Consider the following 20,707-nt stretch of genomic DNA (forward strand, 5'->3'; position numbering starts at 1 on the left):
ACCCAATCCTAGGGAATAAGCCAGTCTTCTCCTCTCACTCAACTCAAAACTGAGTTGAGTTTCCTGTTTAAAGCTGGCCCCCTGGTTAAGCTGGCCCCTGCCTCAGGATTCCCCAAAGGGAGGCAGAAAGTAGTGCCCTGAACTGGGAACCGAGCTCCTGGGAGTCTGCCTTCCCTACTAGTATAACCCAAGGTAGATCTTGGGTTAAGCACCTCCGCGGCCTCTACCATCTATCCTCCTCTACGGACGCCTAGGTTGCAGGGCCTGCCAGGGCAAAGGAATCCACCTCTGAGTCCCCCCACCACCCGCCAGGTCCTGGTGGCCCAGTCCTGGGGCCGGGAGGGGGCTGGGGGCTGCAGAGGGCAGTGTTCCTCACCTCGGAGGGTGAGTCAGCGAGAGAACCTCTGAGAGCTGTGCAGGGCCTGTAAAAACCCCATGGCAGGGATCCCAGAGCAATTTACTTCGAATTGCGCCTTCAGGTTGGTTACCTAATCCTGCCGCGCCCACCCTCCAATAGCCAGTGTAGGCCATGACCATCCCTTTAAAGGGGCAGCACATCCTTAGTGCTGGGGACCCGCGGTCCTCGCTCTGATCTGTAACCCTGAGAGGCAAGGCACTTGGTGACTGCCCCAGGTAAGTGAGGGCAGAGGAGGGGACCTAGGCAGGGGATAGAGACCCAAGCCAGGAGAAAATCACCTTGGCTCCCAGGCTCACGGAGGTCTCCATACCCTCTCTGCATACTCCGCGCATCCCCTCTGGAAAGAGAGTATCGCCTGCCTCCTTCCCAGCATGGGGCTGAGGGAAAAGTTTTCAGGACCTGCTGGTTCACAGGCTTGACCTTGACCCTGGGGGTCAAAGGGCACAGGAAGAGCTGGCCATCTGCATGCTTAGGGCCTAGCACCACAGAATCCTCCGAGGAGGAGGGCAGGAGCTGCTCCTGGGAGAGGCTAGGCTGGCAGAGGCCAAACTCCTCAAGGGCCCAGCCCTTCCTATGGCAGGAGGCACCAAGGTCTTCCCCCTCTCCAGGAATAATCTTCACAAAGTCTAAGGGCTTTTCCCCCACTCTCTTCTCCACAGTCCGGGGCAGGGACACAGGCGTCCTCTGGCCCTAGCATCGGGACAAAGGAAACCAAGAGTTTCAGCCTCAGACGGGCGGTGTCACCCCACATCCCAGAACTACCAAGAGTCAAGGGGGGCAATCCTTCTAGGGTCAGCAGCGGAGAAGCGGGGAGCTCCAGGTAGGGCGCTGGGAGACGTCAAGGAGAAGAGGGGGTCCCACGACCCTTGTCTCTTGTAGAATCTCAGACATCTGGCACCCCAGCCCTGCCCGTCTGCGCTAATGAGAGAAGCTCCGACAGCTCCCGGTACGGGTCCTAGGTGTGTGGGGTGAGGAGGGCCAGATCCCAGTGCCCCACGGGATCCCCTCTCCAGGCTAAGAGGGTTCTTGGCGCTTGGCGAAACTGTCCCTCGCGCACTCACACCCGGGGCATAGGGGGGTGGAGCCGCAGAGGGAGCAAGAGATCGGAGGGCACTCGCGCGCTCGCGGGCGCCTGCCAGGCTGCAGCGGCGCCGCGGGCCGCCCCGCCCTTCTGGGGACCCGGGCTCGCCGGCCGCCGGCGCCCGTCCCCCGCCCCGCTCACTCACCTCCGGGTCCAGCGGCACCAGCTCCATGAGCGGCCAGGGCTCTCTGAGCTGGGCGAGCGGCATCGCGCCGCCGCCGGGCCGCCTGAGCTCCTCCGACGGCCCGGGCCGCGCCGCCTCCCGGGTCCCGGGCTCCCCGGCTCTGCTTCCCCGCGCCCCCGCGCCCCGCTCCGAGACCCTCGCGCTCCGGCTGGGCCGTCCGCCGCCGCCGCCGCCGCGGCACTCGCACTTCGGCTCCCTCCGTCACCGGGCGCCGCCGCGCCCATTGGCTACCTGCGCGGGGGCGGGGCCGCCGAAGCCCCGCCCCAGCCCCCGCGGCGCGGCATTCCCCGCATGGACCCCCGCCCCCGCCGCGCTCCGCTCCACCCAGAAGAGGCCCTCCTGGCTCCTCCCCGCAAAGCCTTGTACCCCCGCGCGGACCGCGCCAGGGCCAATACTCTCCCCGACTCAGTTCGTTTGGCCTCGCTCCCCAGATGTTCCTTCTCCCCGCAGCGGAGAGAACCCCCGTGTTCCCCCTGCCCTCCCCACACTCACACCGAATGTCCCGAGCCTGACCCAGGCAGAGGCTTGAAAGGAGCCTGGGCCCCACTCACCTCAGGCCCTCACCTCACAAGGCCCTGGGGATCCCCCCTACGGAAGCCAACACTGGGATCCCCTGGGGAGCTCACCGCCCCAGCCCCGGGTAGGTTCCAAGTCTTCTGTCACCACCATCAGGATCCACAGCGCCCCCAGAATGATTTCCTCATACGCATTTTTTGCAATCTGTGGTTGAGGGGGCTTCTTTCGAGCCAAGCCTCCAGCTGCAGGCCCAGCTCTCTTCTGATTTGCCTCGCTCTGAGGAGGGCAGGGCCTAGGCCCCCAGGATTGACCGACACTTGGGCTGTACTTGGAGTAAAAGGCCAGAGACAGGGATTCCCCCCTGGAGAGATTTAGCTTCCACCTAAAGAGGTGTTAGGGGTCCAGGAGTGGTGAGATTTATTCATACATGGGGGAGTGGAGAGATGGGCTTGTGGGTTTCATGGGTAGCGGGAAGAATGGCCAGTTATTTGCAAAGCTATTCTAAGGCAGGGGGATGGGAAAAGATTGTTTCTCAGAAGCCTTCTGCGAACCAGGCTCCACCAACATGTGATTTCCTTCAATCCTGACCACCACCTACTTTACAAATGGTAAAACAGCCTCAGAAAGATGAGGTGACTTACCCAAGGTCACAAAGCAGGGGGAGAACATATTAGGACTTTAAAAAAAATCAAAAGGAATCAAGATTTCTCCTAAATCCAGATGTTCCCCTTACTCCATGACTTTGCCAGAGTAGCACCTCAGCTGTTGAAGTGAATTGAGTTTTCAGTGGAAGACTTTGGAACCCAACACATCTGAGTTTGAATCCTAGCTCTGCCACCTCCTTAACATTGGAAAACTCATTTTATGTCTCTAAACCTCAGTTTCCTTATCTGTAAAAGGGGAATTATAATCCCAGTCTTTCAGGTATATACTGAGGACTAAATTCATTTTAATTCAATAAATATTTATGGCTGTATATTACATGCCAGGTTCTCTTCCTGAGCATGTATTGTAAACCAGGCCTGCTTCTAGATGCTGAAGATATAGCAATGGACAAAACAAAGTGCTTGCTCCCAGGAAATTTATTTTCAGTCTGGTGCAATTAAATAAGTAATTACAGCTCACACTAACATAGCACTTACTATGGACCAGGCACCGTTCTAAGCACTTTACCTGTATGAATTCATTTAATCTTCACAACAGCATTATGAGGTAGAGGCTGTTATTATCTCCAGTGTACAGATGAGGAAACAGGACAGAGAAGTTAAGCATCTCATTCTCTGGGTCCCTCTGAGGTTACGCAGCTGGAAAATGGCAGAGCTGAGAAACAACTCTGACAGTGTGGGCCCTGACTTTGTCTCCTTTCCCTTGCTCTCCACCTCCCTGTTGAGAAAAGGTGAGGGCTAAACCAGAGCCTGGACCAGAGTTGGCAGCCGTTATTTTATTTTTTTCCTTTTTCTCCCCAAAGCCCCCCAGTACATAGTTATTTATTCTTCGTTATGGGTCCTTCTAGTTGTGGCGTGTGGGACGCTGCCTCAGCGTGGTTTGATGAGCAGTGCCATGTCCGTGCCCAGGATTCAAACCAACGAAACACTGGGCCGCCTGCAAGCAGCCGTTATTAACGGCTATTAGTTTAGTATTAGTATCACCCAGTTCAGTTGCCTCAAACGAGTTTGCAATGCCCCTACCCCTGCTGCTCAGGGCTAGTGTTGTAATATTTGGACATGCTTAGACTAAATAATTGTTGTGAATGTGAAATTCAAATTTAACTGGGTATCCTGTTTGCTTTTGGGGGTTTTTTTGGTGAGGAAGATTGGCCCTGAGCTAACATCTGCAGCCAATCTTCCTCTTTTTTGCTTGAGGAACATTGTCGCTGAGCTAACATCTGTGCCAATCTTCCTCTACTTTATAGGTGGGATGCCACCACAGCATGGCTTGACGAGTGGTGTGTAGGTTCATGCCTGGGTTCCAAACCCGCAAACCTGGGCCACCGGAGTGGAGTGCATGAATTGAACTACTACACCACCAGGTCAGCCCCTGGTATCCTGTGTTTTGATTTGCTAAATCTAATAATCCTACTTGGGGCTCAGAACAGATTGCACACAGGTGCCAAATATCTGACAGCAAGCCAGATTTGTTAGACTTAGGGAGAGACACTGAGATGCAGAGAATGAGAGCAAAGGACTGGGCGAGGGAGATGGGGTGGATGGCTGGGAGTGGAGGAGGTGAGGAGAAAGCAGGAGTGATTTTGCCTTCAGTCTGCCGCTTTCCTGGGGCCTCTGGCCCTCTTCCTTCCCCTTCTTACAGGAAGGAATTCCCTATCAAGTGCCTCATCTCAGCTTAAGGACTGTGTAGTGATTGTGCTTTTCTATGACTAAGTTTCACTTCCTATGTCCCCTCTCTCAAGGTTATTGGAAAGTCAGTGGGTCATGCTGGAAAAGAGGGTGCCCAGAGGACACGTGGGCCCTGCCTGGGGAGCTTGGGCAGGTCAGCCTACCCATCTGTGTTGTAGGGATAGCAGTCGCTCAGCAGAGAGCTGTAGAAACCAAACCATAGCCTACAATGGACCAGGCGTGCTGCAGCCTCAGCTCACAATTTTCTCTCTAGGCTCTAGCCACACTGACTTTCCTTCAGTTCTCCTGCCACAGGGCCTTTGCACATGTTGCTCCCTGTACTTGAAACTTTGTCCCCTCTCCCTCAAGCCAGCTTATCCCCCCAGTCACTTTCTCTGGGACATCTTCCCTTACCTCCCTGTTATACACACAATGGATACTTCTCCTTAGTGCCTCTAAGGTTGTACCTTGTCATGTGTTTATATGATTATTTGATTAACATCTGTCCCTTGAATTAGATGGTAAACTCTGAGAGGGCAGCAGTCATGTCTTCTTGGCTCTCCATTGTCTTCCTCACTCCTGACACACTGCCTGGCACAAAGTAGGTGCTCAAAGAGGCTAAGTGATGTGTCCAACATTACCTGGCTATGAAATGGTAAATCCAGGACTCAGACCCAAATAATCTAACTCCACAAAATGCTACACTCTGCATAATGGATAAATGGTAGCTATTATTATTAATAATAATATGGGGTTAGAACAGGCTGTTCTGGGCGGTCACTTGAGGTGTTTGTTAAATGAATGACTCATGAGTGTGAAAGGACTTTGCTGGACACAAGCGAGGTTATTATTCTGTACCCTGTTGAAGAGATTTTTCTGGCGTGGAGCAGGGGGCTGAACTGACAGGGGCTGAGAGCTGGATTTTGGGTCCTTTTACTGCAGCCTGGGCATGTGTTTGCTATAATGTTCAAGAGCACAGCGTCTGGATGGGCCCTTCCCTGGGGAGAGGGTCTGTCGTCATTCTTTCTTGGCCTTTCAGTAGAGGAGGGTCTTGGCAGACGTGTCTCCTGGCAGCAGGTGGAACAGGATGAAGGGCATGATCATAATGATGGTCACCTTCAACAAGTGATTACACAGTGCCAGAACTTGGCTAAGCATTTAGATAACAATAATCACAAACTGTGAGGCCTTATTGAGAGAGAAATATGCGACCTGCCTGCAGCTGAGTGTTTCACAGGCAAGAGCTCATCAGGTCATCCCAACAATACCTTGAGACAGAAATTACTGTCCCCATTTTCCTGATGACAAAACCGAGGCTCAGAGAGGGAAGGGTTGCCCATGGTCAGACAGCTAGTAAGTACTGCAGCTGGGTTGGGAACCCACTTCTCTCAGACTCAAAAGCCAGTGCTCTTAATCACTTCACTATACTGTAAGCCCAGAAGGGGGTGTGGGGGTCCTCAGTGTGCAGACAGTGGGTAGACAGTGTGCAAACAGGTGAGGGGGGGAGTCTCTTATCTGCCTCATCCAGGTCTGAGAGGTGCAGGTGGCATCATTCCCCTGCTCGAAACCCCCCGTTGCTCCCCAGTCATGCTTCAGACAAAATCTAAAGACTTTGCTGGACCTGGGAAGCCCTGCGGGACCCAGCCCCCTGCTCCCTTGGCACCGCCCAGCCTGCCACTCACTCCCTCGCTGCCCTCCTGCTACCAGGCATCCTTGCTGCTCACTGACATGCCAGGTATGCTTCCCACCTCCAGCTTTTGCTCCTGCTGTGCCCTCCACTTGGAGCATTCTTTCTCCAGCTCTTAGAGTTTGCTCCCTCACTCATTCACATCGCTGCTCAGATGTCTTCCGAGAGGACTGACCCTATCTAAAATAGCTCCCCATCAGTGCGTCACCTGTGTTATTTTTTTTCATGGCATGCCTCTCTACAAGCAATCGTATTATATATTTACCTGTTTTTTATTGTTTGTTTCTCCAAATAGAACGAAGCTCCGTGAGGCAGGACTTGTCTATTTTGTTAACTGCTGTATCCCTGGATACATCCAACATATTGCAAGCCCTCAAAATACGCTTGTGAATGGAGCCGCACCAACCCAGGCTCTCATCCTGGCTCTGCCACTCCCTAGCTGTGTGACTCTGAGCATTTCAGTTAACCCCTCTGAGCCTCAGTTTCTGCATCTGTAAACTAGGGGTGGTTAGAAGTACTAAGTGAGATCAGGCAGTAAAATACCTGTGCTGTGCCTGGCACATGACAGGTGCCAGATAGAAATGGTAAGTAACAATAATAGAGTCTCTCCCTTCCCTCCAAATGCTTCCCCCTGCAGAGGAGGGGGAGGGCAGGAGACTGGGGTTTGGGGAGTTCACTGGGTAGACTCTCCGTTAGGGTGAGATGAAGATGTGAGAGGAGGCTTCAGCGTGAAGGAACTCCTCTGACTGTGAGGTGAAGCTGGCAGAGAATGAGGCCACAGATGGAGGAGTCAGAGAGGAGGAGGAGGAACAGGAACATGCTGGTGGGACCGTCCCAGGGCTGCTGGAGAATTGGCCAACAGGCTCCTGCACTGACCTGGAAACCAGGGGTGAGGCAGAAGCTTGTTGCTGCTGGTTAGAGAGGATGGGCGGTGGCAGTAAAGGTGGACACAGTAGCAACAAGAGAAGTGAATGGAATTCGAGGTAGAGGGACAGAAGAGGAAGCAGTGGGTCATCAACAGATACTTTCTGGGCACCAGCCTGTGGCAGGCACTGTTCTGGGCGCTGGGGATCCAGCAGAGGAGTAGACAGAGTCTCTGCCCTCTAGGAAAGGAGTGGGCGAACTACAGCCCATGAGCCAAATCTGGCCTATTATTTTTGTACGCCTGTGAGCTAAGAATGGTTTTTATATCTTCAAATGATTGAAAAAAAATCAAAAAGAGAATATTTCATGACATGTGAAAATTATGTGAAATTCAGATTTCAGTATCCATAAATAAAGTTTTATTGGAACACAGCCACGCTCCGTTTACGTATGGTCTAGGGCTGCTTTCGCACCACAACAGCAGAGTCGAGTAGCTGAAACAGAGACCATATGGTCTGAAAAGCCTAAAATGTTTACTAGCTGGCTCTTTAGGAAAAAAAGTTTGTCAACCCTGCTCTAGGAACTTAATTCTCTTCGGGGAGACAGTTAAACAAGCTGGTAAGCTAATTTCAGGGTGCTTCTGAGAACGAGAGCCAGCTGACACCAGCATTTCCTCACACCCTGCTTCTGCCTCAGCCACCTTCCCCTGGAAGGAAAGTGCTCTGTCCAGCTGGGCTACACTGCATCGGCAGAGGGGCTGGGGTCATTGTGATCAGCCCCCTGCCTCCAAGCCAAGAGGACCTAGCCTTTTCCTGAAAGAAAAAAGTCATACTCAGTGATTTGCAAAGTCCAGCACCCACTGGATCCCCTTCCCTTCCCAGCTCCTTGATCCAGAAATGACCTCTATATGACTTCTGAGGAACATCATCACCTTTGTCATCAAGGCCTGCCACCTATCTACCTGCCACCTGTGTGCAGTACCTCCCTCGCTACAGAAAGTCTTCTCCCACACCACCTCGTGGAGCCCTTACAGAGGGAAGGCACAGGTTGGGGTTATTGTTCCCAATTCACAGATGAGGAAACAGACTTAGAGAAATGACCTGACTTACCCAGAGTCACACAGCTTGACATAGCTTGCAGAGCCAGAATTAGAAAGTAGTTGAATGTCAGCTATGGAAGGGCCTCTGAGACTGTCTTAACCAAAGATTGAAAACTCGTGGCCTGAGGCAGAGATGAATCAGGTACGGGTGGTGGCGAATCTTCCATGTGCAAGAAATAAGGCGTGCGTTGTCTGCAGAGAATTTTAAAACATTGTGAAACTGAGTAGGTCTGCTTTTTATTATCACCATGCCCTGGCAATTCGAAACCATGTCCGTGAGAAAATCCTCCCTCCTGAAGAGATCTTCTGTTGGTCTAAGTTCTAAATAATTGCTGTGATTATTACGAGTTTTAAGAATATACATATAAGCTTCAAATTAGTACATTTTCATTACCTAACCTTTAATAAATAATATATTCTACATGGAAGCTAGTTAGGAGAACTCCCAGTAACACAATTGGCCTCCAACATACATCTTCCATTTGAGAGTTCATAGCAGGTTGCAATCATTAGAGCTTACTTTGGGAGCGTTCATGTCCCCATATCCCTGCATTTAAACAGCAGATTTGAAATCAGCAACGATAGCACAGTGATTGCGAAAACAAAGGAGGGGCCAGCCCGGAGGTGTAGTGTTTAAGTTTGTGTGCTCCGCTTGAGTGGCCCAGGGTTTGCAGGTCCGGATCCTGGATGTAGACCTAGCACTGTTTGTCAAACCACACTTTGGTGACATCCCACATAAAACAGAGGAAGATCGGCACAGATATTAGCTAAGGGCCAATCTTCCTCACCAAAAAAAATGCAAACAAACAAACAAAACTTGAGTTACTGCAATCCGGTCATTCTCTGTGCAAATCATTCTCTGAACCCTGCCAGGTTGCCTCTTTTAGAGGCATTTCTTCGTGTGTGTGTGTGTGTGTGTGTGTGTGTGTTTCTTTTTGCAAAAAATACATTAATGTAACTAAAAACTGTTAATCCATTACTTTTTTCCATTTTGTCCTATAATTTTTATTTTATTAAAAATTTTGGGGGCCAGCCCCGTGGCCAAGTGGTTAAGTTCAGACCCTCCACTTCAGTGGCCCAGGGTTTTGCTGGTTTGGATCCTGGATACAGACATGGCACCACTTGTCAGGCCATGCTCAGAAGGCGTCTCACATAGCACAACCTGAGGCACTCACAACTAGAGTAGACAACTATGGACTGAGGGGCTTTGGAGAGAAGAAGGAACAAAAAAAAAAGGAAGAAGATTGGCAACAGTTGTTAGCTCAGACACCAGTCTTTAAACAAAAAAAAAGTATTGGTCTGAGTGTATATATGAAGTTCCAATATAAGAAAAATTTCACTGTCTATGTTTCTTTTCTGGCCATTATTATTATTTGTTTTGTTTCATGATTATTGTTGAAGATAATTCTATCAAGTTAAAAAGTTAAAAATGATCTGCTCTGGGTATCAGATATACTAGGTGTCAAATACATTGGCCTGAAGACAGAATGGGACCCACAGATGATGACCTCATTATCTTCTCCATCATAATTTTTATTATTTTACTGAGCACCTACCTGGTGCCAGGCACTGTTTTAAAGTTTGACATGTATCGTCTCATTTTAAATTTTAAATAAAGACAGGATCCCAAAGGGCTGGAATTAGGGTGAGGTGAGTGAGGCTAAGTTATGTCAGTGTAAGATCAGATTCTGTCTTTATTTAAAATGTTGACATTTTGTTCATCATGGATATCTTTTTGTATTACTTTTGATTTTTTAAAATATTACATTAAAATATTAATTATCTTGATTATTGAGTTTTTTGGTGCCCCCCTTAAATTTTGCACCCAACACCATACCTCATTAACCTCACTCTGTTAACCTCACCCTAGTCCTGTCCTTGTTCATCTAACCCCCCTGAAGTAGGTGCAATAATTACCCCTGTTTTACAGATAAGAAAAGTGAGCCACAGAGAGGCTGAATGTTTTGTTCAAGTACACACAGTTATTAAGCAGTAGCGCTGGTACACAAACTTCTCTTACTTTGGAGCCCATGCTCTTTTGGGTTTTTTTAAGATTTTATTTTTCTTTCTTCTCCCCAAAGCCCCTCAGTATATAGTTGTATATTTTAGTTGTGGTCCTTCTAGCTGCCACCTCAGCATGGCTTGATGAGTGGTGCTAGGTCCGCGCCCAGGATCCAAACCGGCAAAACCCCAGGCCACTGAAGTGGAGTGTGCGATCTTAACCACTCGGCCACGGGGCTTGCCCCGGGAGCCCATACTCTTAACCCTACTTTACATTTGTTTTGTTTGGTCCACACAGGTTGTTAAATGTCTCAAGTAACTTGCCATCACTTTAAATTAAAATTAAAAATACAGCTTTCCAGCTTTTTAAAAAGTCTGGCCACCTAGGCTCACACTCCTGTTTTGTAACCATCAGCAGGAGCTGGAGTGGCCACCTCTCTTAGATGTGAGGCAAGCTCATCAGATCACCACAGTCCCCACCACCCCCTATAGTCTCAAGTCCTTTCCTGTTTCACTCACTCGTGTTACCTACCTGCTCCAGTGGGGTATTCAGATTTGGACCCCTAATCTGGCCATTTCACAAATGGAGGAATCCAAGCCCTGGAGAGGAAGAGGCTTACCCAATTCGCATAGTACCTTTGTGACAAAGCTGGGCTCCAAGCCAGGCCTTACACAGCCCCTTAGTGACAGGAGACAATTGTGAGTGACCTTACGTCTTATAGGAGCTCAGAAAGGGAGTTCCCAGCCTCAGATCCAAGCTAACTCCCATTTCCTGAGCACCTCCCAATGGCTGGCACCACAGTGGGCATTCCCATGCCCACATATCACGTGGTCCTCCCAAGGATACTGGCAGGTCGGCCTTGACAACCTCTGTCTTACGGGTGAGACGCTGTGGCTCCAGGAAGTTAAGTGGTTTTCCCAGGATCTCCCTGCAAGCTTGTGGCAGGTCTAACTTCAGTTCACTAGCTCTTGATCTTGACCTGAGGAATCCACCTCCTGCTCCCTTCCCAGGATTCCCTTTCTCTTGTTAGGGTTTTCTTGGGCTGAGGCTGGAGTCACCCCTGGCTAAAGTTACTTTCTTCCAGGACGATACTGACATAGGGAAGTCTGAGAGCCAAGATGGTGTTGTCAAAACACCTACTGTATGCCAGGCATGTGCTAGATGCTTTGCACAAAGCTTATATTCCCTTCTTTGTGTTTACCTGCATCCTCTAAATTTCCCCATGAATAGCAGCAGAGCATTGTCTGATGTAGCACCGGAAGGTGAGAGGGTGGCGCAAAAAGACCAGGCAGCGTTCCACTCTGCTGGACACAGGGCACCTAGGAGTCAGAATCGACGCGAAGGCACCAACAACAGCAACTGAATTTCCCAGAACGAAGACGTTTTACTTCCTGTATAAGGAATTGCTTGATCTGGGCCTGGAAATGATTCTACTGAAGATTCGGGGAAGTTGGAGATCAGTAACCCCAATTTGTAGTTAAGGAAACTGAGGCTCCGAAGGATTGCCCAAGGTCACACAGGTAACACGTGGTGGAATCGGGATTCTGTCTGCACCCAAGGCCTGTGCTTTCTCCATGCCACTGCTCTGCCTGCCTTTTTCTTTCTTTTTTTGTTTTCCCATCTTGTTCCACAAAGGAATTCAGGCAAATTATAAAAATACATTAAAGGAATCAAGCATTTATCCCTGTCTATTCTTCTATAAAGTGTATTTCAGGAAAATCAAATAACAAATGAGGAAAAGTTCTTCTTTATGGAAGAATTCAGCTAATGAATGCAAAAAGAATGATAGAATTAGGAAATCACCGTTTTGTAACACCTAATGAAATAATGGGTCATCAGTGGATGCTAAAACCAATAGATGAAAGGCTGATGGGGGGTTTTATAATGAAGAGAGCAGGTCAAGAGCCGTGAACCCATGGAGTGGTCAGTAAAAACGTTTCAACTGAATATTATGTCCCTCCAGATGTGACATCATCATAAGTACACAGTACCATTGCCAATAAGGTATTCGTGCCAAAAACGTTAAACCTGAATCTAATCAAGCCTCTAGATCTAACTTCAGTTTATTGGAAATACAAGGGACAGAAGAACAAGTTAAACTATACCACCAGGAGGCAATCAGCCAAATCTCCTGGGACATGGGAACTTTATAGGACAAATGCTCTGGTTTCTTTTACAAATACATACCATGAGAAAAGAAAGAAAAGTGGAACAGTTACAGATTAAATGTTACTTAAGAGGCTTATCAACCAATGAAATGTGTGAACCTTATTTGAGTCCTCTTTGGAACAAACTAAGTATTAAAGAAATTTTAACTTGAACTAAGTATTAAATGATTTTAGGGAATTTGTATTAATTTTGTTAGGTATGATAGTTATGTTTGAAAAAGCCCTCTCTATTCAAGATATATGCTGAGGGGGCTGGCCTGGTGGTGCAGCAGTTAAGTTCCCACACTCTGCTTCAGCAGCCTGGGGTTCACTGGTTCAGATCCTGGGTGCACACCTACACACTGCTTATCAAGCTATGCTGTGGCAGGCATCCCACATATAAAGTAGAGATAGATGGGCATGGATGTTAGCTCAGGGCCAATCTTCCTCAGCAAAAAAAAGAAAGAAAGAAAGAAAGAAAGAAAAAGGATTGGTGGTAGATGTTAGCTCAGGGCTAATCTTCCTGAAAAATAAATAAATAAATAAAGATATATGCTGAAATAATTCAGGTGAAATGATATGATGTCTGGGATTTGCTTTATAATACCCCAGAGGGAGGGGAAAGTGGGGACATAGATGAAACAAGATTGGCAAATGTTGATAATTATTGAAGATAGGTGATAGGGACATGACTGTTATATTATCTCTACTTTTTTGTATGTTTGAAATTTTCCACAATCAAAAGTGTTTTAAGGCTGAAAGTAAATAATTTTAAAAATTGGAACAAAGAGAAAATACAGATTAAGAAGTAGAAAAGTTCCAGGCTTCCTAGCAGCCAATGCAAAGAGGGAAATGAGTTATGCTAGCCAAGTGTTGAGAAAGGCAGTCTCATGCCTGCAGTCTTTTGACTTCCACTCAACCATGTAAGAATGGGCCCTGGGCTTGGAAAACTTCTGGGTTTTTCCCCTCCCCAAAGCCCCAGTACATAGTTGTTTACTCTAGTTGTAGGTCCTTCTAGTTTTTCTATGTGAGGTACTGCCACAGCATGGCAACTGACAAATGAGCGATGTGGTTCCATGCCCAGCAACTGTGCTGGGGTGCTGAAGCACAACGTACCGAATTTTACCCACTAAACCATCAGGGCTGGCCCTAGAACACTTTCTAACCAAGACATAAAGAGCCCACATAGCCTGTGGAGGGCTTATCACCCTGTGTGGGAATACCTTCCCTTGTTTCAAGTGCACGAGTACTCTTTTGATTCTGCTTACAGTGTGTGCATCATATGGCATCTAGCCAGCCCCACTGCTATATCTCTCCTCCTCCCAGAGCAGACAGGGTCCTTCCACTGCTGCACGAGAAGGGTGAGCATAGGCGAATTGCCCTGCATCGGCTCTGGGAGAGATCCGCTGGCCAAGAGGGACTGACACCTACTGTGGAAGCTGACCTTGCTTTGTCTCTTCTCCACGGGAGTAAAGCGTTGTTCCATCCAGTTCTTGACTGTGTCGTGTCTTCCTTGGTGACTCAGACACCAAGATGCAATGGGTAGAAGTGTTTAGAGTCTTCCCCTGGGATTGATAACTGTGCACAGCACTCTGCTTGACACCAAGAGGTTTATAAAACCAACAAACTAGCACAGATTCTTGTAATCAGATTCCTAAAGGAGTAAAAGAGCACATCTGTGCAGTGACGGACGGCAATTAGACTGTTGGTGGTGAAATGATATAGTCTACACAGACGTTGAAATATAATGATGTACACCTGAAATTTATATATTATTAACTAATATTACCGCAAGAAAAAAAAAAGGTGGTTTTGGTGATGTCAAAATTTCTACTTAATAAGGCCTCCCAGATCACCAGTAGGGGGCCATTCACCTGTCTTGATTTGGGCTATAATGAGGGACTTGCAAAGAAGTGGAGAGAGGTGGACATTAGAGGATGAGGGAAATGGAGAAAGACGGGGAAGGCAGGGTTTTCTAGGTGGAGGGTGCCAAGTGAGCGAGGGCAGAGAGGCTCTCTCGTTATCGTAAAAGAATAAATATTATACAAAATGTATGTGAACCCCAATAAAGCTGGTCTTTTTTTGCTCCCTCCTTGCCCCAAAGAAATCAATCCAACTTCAAAAAGCACTGACAGGAAACAAAAGTCTTTACTGAAGGCCTCTGGAGGACACTGCGAAGTGAAACACAGCGCACCTCACAGCAAGACGCCTCTCAAAATCCTAAACCTTCTCTCTTCCTCAAAGTTCCCCACTAGCAGCGTCGCTCCCCAAACCTCTCTTTCTTTCTCTTTTTGCCAAATTCCCCAACCACTCAGTCTCTGCCAGCGCCCCCCCCCCGCCCCCTTCTCTCAGTAGCAGCTGTTCCTGCTTGAGTCTAGGAAGAAATTCCTCCAGGTCACTCCACTCCTTGGCTTAGGTCTGTTCTCTCCCTCTGTCCTCCTTATGGAGGAAAAGCCATGAATATTTACATGTGAGTATTTTTGTCCTGTTTCATTGCAAAAATGATTGGAAGGCAATACACCCAAATGTTAACAGTAAGAAGCCAGCAGAACTTTGGAATCAGATAAAGTCAGGCCCAGGTCCTGGCTCGGTTTCTAGCTATGTGACCTTGGGCAACGCTCAATGGAGACGCTTCTCCAAACCTCCGACTGCTGTTCCGTGAATTACTTAGCATACTATGTGGCATACAGTCAGCATTCCATAACGTGGAACTTACAAAATAAAGGAATTATCTCTAGCTGGTAGGAATATGGTGAACTTTATTTTGTCTTTATCAATATTTTATTAAAATTTTTTTTACAATAAGCACATTTTTTAATTTAAAATAAAAAGATCATAAAGATTATTATAAACATAAGCATAAACTAAATGTTTATCAGTAGAGGACTAAATGAATTATGGGGTACTCATTCTGGAATATTATGAACTCGTTAAAAATGAAGTATTAGTAATGACAAGAAGAAATGTCCACAGTATAGCAAGTTGCAAAACGATCTGTGTAGTGTGACTCCTTTATATATATTTTTGTATATGTTAAGTATATAAATAAATAGAAAAAGTGCTGGAAGGATATTCTCCCCTGTAGCTATCTCAGCAGTGAAGATGAGGGTTTTTCTTTTTTATGTGTGAGGAAGATTGGCCCTGAGCTAACATCTGTTGCCAATCTTCCTCTTTTCGCTTGAGGAAGATTGTGGCTGAGCTAACATGCGTGCCCATCTTCCTCTGATTTACGGGATGCCTCCACAGCATCCCCTGATAAGCATCCCCTGGCTGCTGAAGCGGAGCACCCGAACTTAACCCCTAGGCCATGAGGCCGGCCCCAAGAGTTTTTCGTTTTTTAAATCTATATCTTCATAAGGTTTAATTTTTTTTAGTAAGATGCATGAATTACTTTTACATAAAAAATTTTAGTGGTGGGAACAGGAGGGAAGGTTTCCTGGTGTGTCTCCCAGGCCCGACAGCAGAACAGAGCAGGGCAGAAAGCATGGCCTCTGAGACTGTCTTATCACTGCACAGTCTGATCTCCTGGCTACTAGACTGGGAAGGAGAGGTTAACAGTTTCAGGGTCTTGAGCCCTTAAAGCCTTCCACCCCACGTGCTCTTTTGCAAAGGCTGCAACGGAAAGGAGCCAGTTAAGGTTGCTCCCTCCTCCCTATCCATAGGGACCCTTCTAATTCCTCCGCTAATGAGAGTAAGGTTTGCTGGAGCCACGAAGAGGGCAGGAGGAAGAGAAGGCTTTGGGGCCTGGAGATCTTGCTAGATGTGACCTGTGGCCCCGAGACTTCCCCCTCCCCCAACCTTGCTGAAACTGAAGATAAGAGAGGTCTCTGGAGGGACAGCAGGGCCTTGCCAGGTTCTCAGGGTAGGGCCTGCCCTCCTGCGTGTGGAGGAGGGGAGCCGATGAGTCCCCAAACACTCGGGGGGCAAGCCTGAGCAGTTCCTGGAATGTGGGGGAAATGAGTGCGATGACACACCGGGGCCCCTATCAGTCAGTCGTCTCTATAAAAACCGTCGCCTCCTGATCTAGCCCCCAGATTGAGTCCCAGGATTTCCTGGCTAGTTCCAAGAACCCTGCCCGGAAGGGGGGCGGGGCTCCTGCCTCCGCCCCTCCCCCCATCCCCCTCCCCACCTTGTCCCCACCTCCGGCCCTTTTCACGTTTGAGTCCGAAATCCCAGCCCAACCGCAGGGCCAGTCCGCTCCGCCGCCAGGTCTAGTCGGCCGGCGCTCCTTCATAGCCCTCCCCTACCCCCGTGCCTGCCCCGCCCCCGGCCCTCGGTCCCGCCCCCCAGTCCGCGCCCGCCGCCACCCCGTTTCCGCATAGTTCCCGCTCCCGGCACGCCGCGCGCGCCTCGCCTACCTCCCCGGCCCGCGGGAACCCGAGCCCGTGGGCCCCGCCCTGGCACGTGCCTGCGCGAGGTCAGTCCGCCTTTGGGGGCTGCAAAGCGACCCTTTTTCCCAATTTCTGGCCCTATCAACCTGCGAGTACCGCGTGCCCAGGGTTAGGGAGGGGGGCCGCGGTGTTCCGAGAAGCCCAGAGAAGATGCAAGCCCGGAGGCGGAAGGCGAGGATGGAGAGGGCCCGAGCTCGAGCCCACGCCCACCTTCTTTCCCCGAGGCGGGCGCATTTGGGAGCCGGGCGAGACGCCCGGTCTGTGCCCGGCGGGCCCGGAGCCCGAGTGTGAGCGGGGGCCGGCCCGGTACCCGCCAGGTGCGCTGCGCGGGACTGGCAGCGGGGCGGGGCGGCCCCAGTAGCGGCTGTCGGGGTTGAGGGCGAGTCACGTGAGCTGGGGAGTCCAGGGCCCAGCAGGATGTATTGAGGTGAGCTCAGGCCCAGTAGCTCTCGGCCTGGATGCCGTGACCTGGCCTGCCAGGGGTGGGGAGCGAGGCTCAGGAGGCCCCGCCGACCAGGCGCTGTCTCCCAGGTGGGTCGCGGAGCTCGGCTCTGCGCTGCCACCGTGTGGCCGGAGGGAGCAGCGCCTGCCTGGCGCCCAGAGACTCCTCAGGACTGGGGGACCCGGCCCTGGCGACCACGCGGTGGGGCCGCCCTCCCGGAGACTGGCTTTCGAGACCTTGGGCCCCACCCCCAACCGGGTTCCAGGAATGAGGTTGAAGTTGCCATGGCGACGGCGGATCGGTCGTCGGGCCTTTCTCTGGCCTGTAGACCCTGCTCAGGATCGCATGGGACTCTGGTGTGGACACCCAGGATCTGCCCCCGCCCTGCTCACGAGTAACGTGTATGAATGAGAATGATCCCTCTCAAAACAGCCAGGCCTCCAACAACCAACCAGCTTTTCCTAAGCACCTACTATGTGAAAGGCAAACAAAAATGAATAATTAAAATAAGGGCAAACCCTCTCATATCCATGCCGTTCCATTCTCATGAAAATAATAGATGACATTTAAGGAGGCCTTCCTGTACGCTAGGCACTCACTGAGTACTTTTATATGCATGTCCAGATCACATTCTCACCACAATCCCCTAAGGGGAGGCACTGTCATTCTAACAGATGAGAAAAATTGAGCTTCAGAGAGGTTAAGTAACTTGTTCAAAGTTGTACAGCTAGCTAAGGATTAAATGTCTAAGCTTTGGCTTTATTTTTTTTAATAGACTTTATTATTTTTTTTCTAATAAAGATTGCCCTGAGCTAACATCTGTTGCCGATCTTCCTCAATTTTGTATGTGAGTTGTTGCCACAACATGGCTTCTGACAAATGGTGTAGGTCCATGCCCAGAATTGAACTGGGCACCAAAGCTGAGCTCTCAGAACTTAACCACTAGGCCACATCTGGTGCGATAGACTTCATTTTTTAGAGCAGTTTTAAGTTCACAGCAAAATTGAGTGGAAGGTGCAGAGAGTTTCCTATACCGGCTGCCCCCACACTCACAGCCTCCCCCACTATCAGCTTCCCACACCAGGGACATACATTTGTTACAATTAATGAACGTACATTGACATTATTATTATCCGAAGTCCAAACTTCCATTTGATAAGCCTTGATTTTTTTTAAAAAGATTTTATTTTTCCTTTTTCTCCCCAAAGCCCCCCAGTACATAGTTGTGTATTGTTTGTTGTGGGTCCTTCTAGTTGTGGCATGTGGGATGCCACCTCAGCATGGCCTGATGAGTGGTGCCATGCCCGCGCCCAGGATTCGAACCAGTGAAACCCTGGGCTGCCAAAGTGGAGCACGCGAACTCAACCACTCGGCCACGGGGCCGGCCCCGTGATAAGCCTTGATTTTTAAACACTATGCCAATCTCCTGCCACATTCCTGAGGGGAGAATACAACTGAGACTGAAGATGTGTAAAATCCCCAAAGCAGGGGATGGGAAGGGCATTCCAGGCTGGAGAGTTGTACACAGAAAGATGCAAAGGGATTTTCAGGGTACTTGATGATTTTGGCGTGAGCAAGAGGTCCCGAATTTTAGTCAATCCATTGAGTATTAACCTCCTGAAGTTTGTCCTAAGCAATAATAGCCATGAAATCATGAGTTTAATATGCAAGGTTATTTTTGAATACTAATCGAAATAGATCTATAACTAAAAAATATCTGGTCATGGACCACTAAAATCATCCCTATAGCCCTCAGTGGTAGTCATGCCCCATTCTGGAAAACACTGCCTTAGGGAATTACTGGAGGTGCCGTGGGGAGGTAGGATGAGGCCCCTGTTTGTTGATCAAGGGTTGTCTATGTCCCAAGTAAGGGGCTTGCTGCTTTTCATAATTCTCTCTGAGCCCCAGACCTACCAGCATATTTGATCTCGTCTTTCCTGGCTGGCAACACTTTGGTGGCTTCCCATTCTCTTCTGGATAAAGAGAAAATGCCTTAATATGGCCTACGAGGTCCTTTGGGATCCTGGAATAGGCCCACCATGACCCTATCAGGCTAGTGAAGAGAGGGAGACGGGAGACTGGATCCCCTGGAGGAAGTGACATTTGAGCTGAAATCTAACCAATTTATGGGAGAGAACGAGGTGATGGTGGTGAAGAGTTTTTAGGTAGAAGGAACAGCATGTGCAGAGTTCCTGAGGCAGGAAGTCACAGTGCATTCGAGCTCCTCAAAGAGGCCTGAGGAAGAGTCAGGAAGAGGAGTGTGCGGAGGCTGCATCCTGCCTGTGGTCCCTGGAGGCAGCACAAGCCCTGTCATCTTGATGCTGTGCCCGGTGGGGAGCCATTTAGAGTTTCAAGGAGGGGGATGACTTCTATTCAGTTACTCGGTAACAAATATTTTTGGAGCACCTACTACTTGTAGAGCACTGGGGGTTTTACAGTGATGAGACTCATGGTCCCTGCCATCAGGAAGCTTATACTCATCTTTTTCAAAGAAAAGTTTCACAGCATACCTTGGAGATATTGTGGGTTCAGTTCTAGACCACTGCAATAAAGCAAATATTGCAATAAAGCAAAACACAGGAAATTTTTGGTGTCCCAGTGCATATAAAAGTTATGTTTAGGACTGGCCTGGTGGCACAGCAGTTAAGTTCACATGTTCTGCTTCAGTGGCCTGGGGTTCGCTGGTTTGGACCCCAGGTGCAGACATATGCACTGCTTGTCAAGCCATGCTGTGGCAGGCATCCCACATATAAAGTGGAGGAAGATGGGCACAGATGTTAGCTCAGGGCCAGTCTTCCTCAGCAAAAAGAGGAGAATTGGCAGCAGATGTTAGCTCAGGGCTAATCTTTCAAAAAAAAAAGTTATGTTTACATTATACTGTAGTCCGTTAAATGTGCAATAGCATTATGTCTAAAAAAGTGTACATAATTAAAAAATACTTTATTGCTAAAAAATGCTAACCATCATCTGAGCATTCAGCGAGACATAATCTTTTTGCTGGTGGAGGGTCTTGTGAAAAATGCAGTATCTGTGAAGTGCAATAAAACGAGATATACTTGTTCACGCACATGGTTTAAAAAAAATAACAAGGAGTAAGGTTTTCTATGAAAACAGGAGGCATGGGACTGGCCCTGTGGCTGAGTGGTTAAGTTCACGCGCTCTGCTTTGGCGGCCCAGGGTTTCACCAGTTCGGATCCTGGGTGCAGACATGGCGCCCCTCGTCAGGCCATGCTGAGACGGCATCCCACACGCCACAACTAGAAGGACCCACAACTAAAATACGCAACTATGTACTGGGGGAACTTGGGGAGAAGAAGGAAAAATAAAAAATAAAATCTTTGAAAACAAGAGGCAGTCCGCCACCCTCTTCCCCGGCTTCCACTTTCCCAGAGACACCTATTTTCAACTCTTTAGCTGACTATGTTTTTCTATTTATCTGCAACCAACATGCTTGTCTTGTCACTTTTTGATGTTTCAGTTTTAAGCACTCTCTCTTGATTTTCTACTCTGGAAGATAAAGTTTTCACTCTCTTTCGCCATCAC

General features: G+C 49.0%; 1 protein-coding gene across 4 annotated transcripts in view; it reads right to left on the reverse strand.

Moving 5' to 3' along the window:
- Positions 1–2,339, reverse strand: part of RPS6KA1 (ribosomal protein S6 kinase A1) — a 37,483-nt gene extending 35,144 nt beyond the window's left edge. The window contains exon 1 of one of the 4 annotated variants that reach the window (XR_011432332.1): positions 1,645–1,847. Coding sequence is in view for 2 of the 4 variants with exons in the window: in XM_023635405.2 (XP_023491173.1) it covers positions 1,645–1,707 (63 nt within the window). In the remaining 2 variants the exon portion in view is untranslated. Of the gene's footprint in view, positions 1–1,644; positions 1,878–2,234 lie in introns of those variants that run through there. The other 3 variants (XM_070250471.1, XM_023635405.2, XM_023635406.2) reach the window with 3 other exon arrangements.
- Positions 2,340–20,707: the final 18,368 nt, after the last annotated feature.

The sequence above is a fragment of the Equus caballus genome, chromosome 2 (genome assembly GCF_041296265.1).
Source record: "Equus caballus isolate H_3958 breed thoroughbred chromosome 2, TB-T2T, whole genome shotgun sequence".
Lineage (NCBI taxonomy): Eukaryota > Metazoa > Chordata > Mammalia > Perissodactyla > Equidae > Equus > Equus caballus.